Here is an 8,911-nt window from a genome sequence, read left to right on the forward strand (position 1 = left end):
GTTAGAGGGTATTCTGAGAGACAGGATCTACAGGCATTTGGAGAGGCAGGGACTGATTAGGAACAGTCAGCATGGTTTTGTGAGAGGAAAATCATGTCTCATGAATTTGATCGAGTTTTTTGAAGGGGTAACCAAGAAGGTAGATGAGGGCTGTGCAGTAGACGTGGTCTACATGGACTTTAGCAAAGCCTTTGACAAGGTACCGCATGGTAGGTTGTTACATAAGGTTAAATCTCACGGGATCCAAGGTGAGGTAGCCAATTGGATACAAAATTGGATTGACGACAGAAGACAGAGGGTGGTTGTAGAGGGTTGTGTTTCAAACTGGAGGCCTGTGACCAGCGGTGTGCCTCAGGGATCGGTGCTGGGTCCGCTGTTATTTGTTATTTATATTAATGATTTGGATGAGAATTTAGGAGGCATGGTTAGTAAGTTTGCAGATGACACCAAGAACGGTGGCATTGTGGACAGTGAAGAAGGTTATCTAGGATTGCAACGGGATCTTGATAAATTGGGCCAGTGGGCCGATGAATGGCAGATGGAGTTTAATTTAGATAAATGTGAGGTGATGCATTTTGGTAGATCGAATCGGGCCAGGACCTACTCCGTTAATGGTAGGGCGTTGGGGAGAGTTATAGAACAAAGAGATCTAGGAGTACAGGTTCATAGCTCCTTGAAAGTGGAGTCACAGGTGGATAGGGTGGTGAAGAAGGCATTCGGCATGCTTGGTTTCATTGGTCAGAACATTGAATACAGGAGTTGGGATGTCTTGTTGAAGTTGTACAAGACATTAGTTAGGCCACACTTGGAATACTGTGTACAGTTCTGGTCACCCTTTTATAGAAAGGATATTATTAAACTAGAAAGAGTGCAAACGGGACTTGATGGTTTAACTTATAGGGAGAGGTTGGGTAGGCTGAGACTTTTTTCCCTGGAGAGTAGGAGGTTTCGGGGTGATCTTATAGAAGTCTATAAAATAATGAGGGGCATAGATAAGGTAGATAGTCAAAATCTTTTCCCAAAGGTAGGGGAGTCTATAACGAGGGGGCATAGATTTAAGGTGAGAGGGGAGAGATACAAAAGGGTCCAGAGGGGGGCAATTTTTTCACTCAAAGGGTGGTGAGTGTCTGGAACGAGCTGCCAGAGGCAGTAGTAGAGGCGGGTACAATTTTGTCTTTTAAAAAGCATTTGGACAGTTACAAGAGTAAGATGGGTATAGAGGGATATGGGCCAAGTGCAGGCAATTGGGACTAGCTTCGTGGTATAAACTGGGCGACATGGACATGTTGGGCTGTAGGGCCTGTTTCCATGTTGTAAATTTCTATGATTCTATTCTATTCTAATTAGGGATGGGCAATAAATGCTGGCCTCGCCAGCGCCGCCCACATCCCATGAACAAATAAAAAAAGGCTGCCAAGGAGCACATGATTAAGACTCAACCTCTCATCCGAGAACTTGGGAGTCCCGATAGATGGGCCACTTCCATTCCAAGAGGTTCACAATATTTTGCAGCAGCCAATGCCATATCAGACCCCAAGGGCTCAAATGGATCACCGAAGTGTTAGTATACGATCCAGAAAAACTCAAGTGGTCAGAAGGGGTGTGCACAGTGACAGAACTAAATGATATTTTTGTAAATAGTTGTAATAAAGCACTAATATTTGATGCAAGGTCTGCTTGGTGTTTGGTTCTCTTGTGTGCCAGTGTCGTCATCATCAGGCTCTCTGGGACATCTATCATCAGTTCTTTACTGATTGCAACGTTACCACAATTTGAGACATTGTACTGGGCGTGTACTGGAAGACATCCCCAAACCTATCCAAACACCAGAACATTCCTTTGAGCATCCCAATGGCTTTCTCAATTCAGAACCCAATCCCAGTTTTAGTGAAAGTTCATCGACCTGAAATGTTAACTCTGTTTCTCTCTCCACTGCCTGACCCGCTGAGTGTTTCCATCATTTTCTGTTTTTATTTTATACTGTATACTGCTCATTAACCTGTTTAAGTAAACCATTTGTTGGCTCAGAGCCTGAGTGTTGGTCTACTTTTTAAAAAGAAAATCGTGTTGCAGTATGTGATAAATTCCAGTAGCCGACGTACAGACTAAGAGTTCTCTGTTGAAATCCCTGCATCTCGCTACCTTTTACCTAGATACTGGTCAGGCTAAGGCACATTCTGGATTGTAGGGGAAGTGAGTTTGCTTATTGGAGTGGCCTACAATGCTGAACCCAATAAAATAGCTACTGTAAAAACCCAAAAAGACAACAAGTGACTTTCATAATCTCAGGTCATCCAAAGTTCTTCACAGCCAATTAATTACTTTTGAAGTGCAGTCACTATTGATTTGGAGGAAAAAGTGGCAGCTAATTTGCACACAGCAAGGTCCCACAAACAGCAATGAGATGAATGGTCACGGTACTGGGAAGAACTCCCTACCCTTCTTTAAAAAAATTTAATATGGAATCTTTTACATTCATCTGAACAAATAGACAGGGCCTCATCCAAAAGATGGCACCTCTGACAATGTAGCATTCCCTCAGTATTCCACTGAAGTATTAGCTAAATTATGCGCTCAAGTCCTGGAGTGGAGCTTGTACCTATGTATTTCTGAGTCAGGAGGTAAAAGTGTTACCATTTAGTAAAATTGATGTTAAGAAAATTATGCTCTTACCAATTTGTTATTTAAATGTCAATTTTAGTACTGATTCGGATACTTCCAAGCAGGGTCTCCCGCTTCCTGCTTGGCAAACAGCTAAGGAATGAGACTTTAGATGGACCCAAGAGCCTCTCGGGAGAGAACATATCAATGTTCTTGTCTGACCCTAGAAAACACTGCTACAGGCTGGGACTTTTGCAATGGTGCCACCCTGGAATAATCCCTGTAACTAATGTCACCGGAGTGTGCTACTACAGCACCTCCAGATTTCCTCTAAAATTGGTATTTCTAAGAAAAAGCAAAGATATATCTGGTAAGAATACTATTTTGCTGCTAAAAAAATGCAATGAAAACACAAGAGACTAACACATTCAAAAAGATTAAGTCCATTTAAATGGATCATTTTGATGTTAAGTGTAAGCTTATGAACATGCGAACAGGAAATATTCTAGCAGACTTCTCGTGGCATTGCTCAGTCTGAAGCACAGTTGTGATGTTTAGCCAGTAACTTGGCCTGTCCCATTCAGGTCACTGTTCAAGTACTCTATGGGGGAATCCAGATAATTGCAACTGCTTGTAAATTTCTCAAGCAAATTTGAGAACAGTAAATTGCTTGTAAAAATTTCAGGCTCCAGGTCAGCAAAACCCAGGATGAAATGCTTAAGTATTGAGTCAATGTCAAACTGTTATAACCATGTAACAGTAAGCATCACCATCATTTAACTAAGTTAAAAGAAGTTATTCTAACCTTGCATAGGTCATAGGTGATGTCACAGTGGCAATACCTCATGCACTGCTTGGCACTCTACCTTGAAAAGGGCATTCACATGTTGGAAAGCATTGAAAGAAAAGCAACAAGGATGATTTCAGGACTTCAGACTCTAAACTATTAAGAACTACTTAAAAAACCAAGCTGAGCATGATGGAGTCAATGATGGTGTGCCTTGTAATGGTATGTGGAAGGAATAGGTTTGATAGGCTGAATGGCCTTTACTTATTTCATGCTTGCTTATCCTCTTAATTGAACTTTCAATTACAAGTTAGTTCCGATGAAGGAAACATAGAAAATAGGAGCAGGAGTAGGCCATTCGGCCCTTCAGGCCTGCTCTGCCATTCAACATGATCATGGCTGATCCTCTATCTCAGTACCGCATTCCCGCTCTCTTCCCATACCCCTTGATGCCTTTTATGTCTAGAAATCTATCTAGCTCCTTGTTAAATATGTTCAGTGACTTGGCCTGCACAGCCTTCTGTGGTAGAGAAATCCACAGGTTCACCACCCTCTGAGTGAAGAGAAACAAAGTTATAGACCAAAATAAAATATTACAACACTTTATATATGTTTCTTACCTGGTAACCACATTTCAGACACATCCAAACATTTGGTGAAACTTCAGGCTCTTCATGTGCTTTCAAACCTCTGGCACATTCGGCACAAACTAACCAGTGGTTCTGAGTAACTGCCTTCTTCACTTGGATTAGATCCACTGCTCTGCCAATATGCTGGCAGGCAGAGCCTAAAAAATATGATTTAGAAAGTAGGCAGTAAATCTACTTTCTATCCAAATTTTGCTTTGACATTGCTTATAGCGAAGGTGAAATGTACGTATAGGATATCAATCTTAAACCGTTTGCTCTGCGACCTGAAGTTTATATATATTTTTTTAAACAAGTTAAGCAATGACAGGTTAAATGGTTTCTTTGTAATAATCCCAACCATTATTTAAAACACAATTGCAGTACTGATCAAAGCTTTCATTTCAGTATCAATTACAAGTATCCCTTCTTGTATTGTGAATTGGTCTAGTATATTTGGTAATAAAACAAGTAAGGCAATACAATGTTTGTTTCTCCACAGGGAAAGACTCAGTTTTGCCTCACTACTTATGTATGCATTAGCTTAACAGTGTCCAATCTTTTTATCTTCACGGGCCACTTAGGTGCACACCATGGAGCCTGTGGGCCACATATAAAGTTTAAAATCAATATTCCTATTAATTTGTATATATTTTAAGATGTAAATACTAACAGATTTTGGAGTTCTGATCTAAAATTTATCCACCACTAATAAGGCAATAGCGCCCTTTTCAAACCTCCACACAAACTAAATTCAAACAGGACAATCCGGTGAGTAAGAATATAGCACAAAAACATCTAAGCCTAGGTTTTATGGGCTTAATTGACAGGGCACAAGGGCTAGAAATGACCCACAATTTGGATAACACTGCATTAGCTACACTATTTCATTTCTAACTACAGTTTATCCCAATGAGCAATACTAAAAATGATGCGCATATTGGTGGTATGGTTGTATAGCAAGGGATAAATACATCAATCAAGCAATTCGGCCCTCAGATTTGTAGACAATGGTACAAATATATCCAGCAACATTGAAACTAATTTTGTGGTGCCAACATTATACAATGAGCGGTTTAATATGGGAGCATTGTATTGGCAAATCATTCCAAGTCTGTAGGTTGCATTATACTGTGGTGTGGAATAAAATACTGGTTTTCAAGTACATACTTCCAGTAGCAGCACAGACAAGCCTCTTCAGAATCTTCTGGCTCATACAGACCTCCCCTCCCATGGCATTATTTTACAAAAATATTATTTTTAGGAAGTGTCAGGTATTTCAATTTGTATCTGTACCAAATAATTCTAACCCGAGTCAGAAATCATCCAATTGGATGTATGGGAATCTAAATACTGCACGTGAATAAAGGCCAGGTTAAAAAAATATATACACATGTTGCTACCTTTCACTACTTTGACCTTTTACACCAGTGCCAGAGAACACTTTTCTTTACACCCTCAGAAAAGCAATTATAAAAGAACTTGATTTTTAAAAATCTATTTATAGGGAGAATTAACCAGGACTCCCTTACCAAGATTGTGGCAAATCAAAGATAATCTTTTATTGATTTTAGATGTTTGTCACAAAAAATTGCCACCTGGCATGTTTTATCACCAGTCCAACTGAATTTTCAAAATGACAGCTAATTTATTGGACATGATTCAATTAAAAGCAGGCACTGTACTGTCAAACCAATCAACTGGCAACTGATGACAATTTCATAAACCTAGCTGGACCAGTGAAAATCTAGCCAGATGCCATCATGGCCACAAATGGGAATTTTTCAAATCATATTTGTCAATGTCATATGTACTTATTACATCATTTAATATTTTTTCAAATCAGCAAACAGTCCTCTCAGACAAAAGGATGAGGACCGTTCTGTGGGAAAGAGGGAAGTTGACCGTGCAATTTGCACTGCATGTCTATAAGCAAGTCAGGACAATTTTCTATTGTGTATTTCTATCAATTTCTGTTTTTATTTTAAATTCAGTCACTCCAAAGCAACAATAACCAAACAACTGACTATTACCCAAAACACAATTGCAAGAGCATTATACTTGTATCACCATGCCACATACAAGCTTATTGAGTGGAAAATTTTCACATGCCATTGCCCTTTAAAGACATATAACTAAATCATTAATTCCTAAAAGCTGTCTATAGAACAACTAATAGATATTACAGTGGATTAATGCACTCTAAGATTACTGTAAACAAGTAGCATAATAGCTGAGAGTGTATATTACTACACAGTAGAAGCTTATTTTCAAAGTATGGGTTCACCAGATGAAAAACAATTTGGCACAAGTTCTTAAGTTGCCGTGATTTACTCATGTAAGGAGTCTTACATCACCAGGTTATAGTCCAACAGCTTTCGGAGCTCCTTACATTTGTCCACCCCAGTCCATCACCGGCATCTCCACCTCGTGATTTACTCAAGCATGATTTTTTAAAAAATCTACTAGTGCTTATAATGAACATTCCATCGTATTTTATACTGGTTGTGCCTACAGTTTAATTGTCCATCAATCCCCTATTCCAACATAAAATATACTGGAAAGTTTATAAATTCCCATTATCCACAATTATCTATAGTTTTACAATTCTACCCAAAAAGAATCATCTTCCTAACCACAAAGGTATTACTATTATAACAACAAAAACTTTGTCTTACCCGAGATTTCATCAGATGACTCTTCATCTTGAGGCTTTTCAGGCCTTCTGCTCTTCTTAGTCATTTCACCATTACTTCGGGAGGATGGGTCTTTTACCCGCATCTGTCACTGATAATTTAACATGCTACATAAATAACTTTACAAGAATGCACTAGTACAACAAACAGATTTAAGGCTGAACACTAAAATGGCTAAAGCTTTTTTTAAATTAAGAAACTAAGATCCAGAGTGCGAGACAAGCTTAAAGTAAAAAAGAATAAAAAGGAGTGGGTTTGCTTGAAGCCACAACTTTTCCAGAGTGTCAGAGCAAAAAGTCTATGAGGATAATTTTCATCTTCACACCTCAGGCAGTAAATCGGCAGGGTGGATCGCCTACCCCCTCCCTATACGCCTTCATTTAAACTAGGATTACTGTCTTCTAAGGTACAGAGTAATAGCAGCCCCAGTTAATATGGAAGTATGGCTGTAGCTCTTAAGAAATGCAGTATATTCGTACTCAATGTGTTTTGACAACACTCGTAGAGCTGATTTGTGCTACAGTAAGTACAAGTATACAATATTGCCCCAAGGAAAAGCCAATATACTTATCATAGGTTTCATAAACAAATAAATACATACATACATATAGAACAATTAGACCTCTTGTAGCAAAGAAAAACAAAAATGTTGCAGGTGTTGCTCAAAGGTTATCTGGGGCCTCTAGGGCAGTAATTTATATTTACTACAGTCTTGCAAAAGCCTAACATGACAAGAGTTTGCAAATTTACTGAAGCAATATATAATGCGACGAGCATGAGGTAAAAGTATTAACACATTATTGATGCCAAGATTTTTTCAGGTTTCAGAGCTTATCCTTAGAATTGTTTTTGTTTCCACCAAATCAGGTGATTTATCAGTGTTTTAATTGTATATTAAGAGAAAGTAAAAATCAGAGCAAAATCAGATGCAAACCAGAAAGAAACCTGTGCAGCCTGGGAACACAAACACTAAAACCAGGGGATTATTTGGGAAGGGGAGCTTAAATTTTGTTTCTGAATGCTGGACTTTTATTTTGCTCCAATACGAGAAGTTTATGGTACAAATACATCAAGAATTGAATTTCACAGAGCATAATTGCTGACCTTTTCAATGGTATTTTTTTTTAAATGTGATAGTTTAATAAATTTAGCCAAGAAATTTTATAAATTCAGAGATCTTCAAGTGTAACCATGGCAACTTGCACCCAATAACTGCCACGTAATTTTCTGTTGCATCTTTACCAGAAAACAAAATATACTTTTTGTTTACAAAATAGCACCTGTTACAATTGACATTTAATAAAATGAAAGCATCTTTTTACTGCTGGATCACAATTTCCGTCAACATCTAGTCACCGTGGCGCTGCTTCATAGCAATCCCCTCCGTGCAAAATGAAGTTTGCATATCTACTAAATTGCTGTTCTTATGACAGTTCTCAAGTCAACACATTACCAGCAGGACCGGCAGCTAAATATAAATTAAACAACCAGAATTAAATTAATTTTAAAAATCCATTAGAATTGGATCTCAGCTGGTATGAATGGTGCACACCGAACATTATATTTATCCACAGCGTCGCGTTCAGAGAAACTATTCTGACGCTGCAGATTATCTAAAGCCGGTGTCGCTTGATCACTGTAGGAATTTCAGACGGCGCGGGCCTTGCTCTCAGGCTTTTCGACATTCAGTGAGGTATCAGCAGCTCAGTCTGTCGCCTTTTAAATACCACAAATCGACTATCACACTCCCTCCTCCTCCTCCTCCTCCTCCCCCGGCGACACTCTGCCTCCGCGTTCAGCGCACTGGAGTCACTTTCTACACGAAGAGGCGAGTTACCGTCTGGGGCCTAAGTGGAGAGAGGGAATAGAGAGTGCTGGGGCTCGGATCCAGGTGAAGTAATAAAAGTTTGCGGTGAGTTGACTCACGGTCTCGGCGGGGGAGGCGTTATCCGAGGGATCGAGGCGGCCGCGGCCCTCTCGCTTTCTTCCAGTAGGTTCGATGTGAAGAACCCGGCGGCCGAGTTCTGGCTCTTTCTCGTTCGTTCGCTCGCTCGTGCGCAGGCGCGCACGCTAAAACCGGCTCGCGATCAACAGACGATCCCCCCCCCCCGGTCAGAGAACTATGCGGCTTGTCTCCACTACCGTACGCGTATGTGTGTGTGTGTGTGTATCAACGCCCAAATAGCGGCGCTGGCTGCTTC

The 8,911-nt window shown here is 39.9% G+C and overlaps 1 protein-coding gene across 2 annotated transcripts in view; it reads right to left on the reverse strand.

The window, feature by feature from the left end:
* Positions 1-8,897, reverse strand: part of usp45 (ubiquitin specific peptidase 45) — a 130,723-nt gene extending 121,826 nt beyond the window's left edge. The window contains exons 1-3 of one of the 2 annotated variants that reach the window (XM_067984776.1): positions 8,637-8,897; positions 6,693-6,801; positions 4,009-4,175 (exon numbers count right to left, since the gene is read on the reverse strand). In XM_067984776.1, coding sequence (XP_067840877.1) covers positions 4,009-4,175; positions 6,693-6,795 — 270 coding nt within the window. In that variant the 5' untranslated portion in view covers positions 6,796-6,801; positions 8,637-8,897. Of the gene's footprint in view, positions 1-4,008; positions 4,176-6,692; positions 6,802-7,990 lie in introns of both variants that reach the window. The other variant, XM_067984777.1, reaches the window with a different exon arrangement.
* Positions 8,898-8,911: the final 14 nt, after the last annotated feature.

The sequence above is a fragment of the Heptranchias perlo genome, chromosome 5 (genome assembly GCF_035084215.1).
Source record: "Heptranchias perlo isolate sHepPer1 chromosome 5, sHepPer1.hap1, whole genome shotgun sequence".
Taxonomy (NCBI): domain Eukaryota; kingdom Metazoa; phylum Chordata; class Chondrichthyes; order Hexanchiformes; family Hexanchidae; genus Heptranchias; species Heptranchias perlo.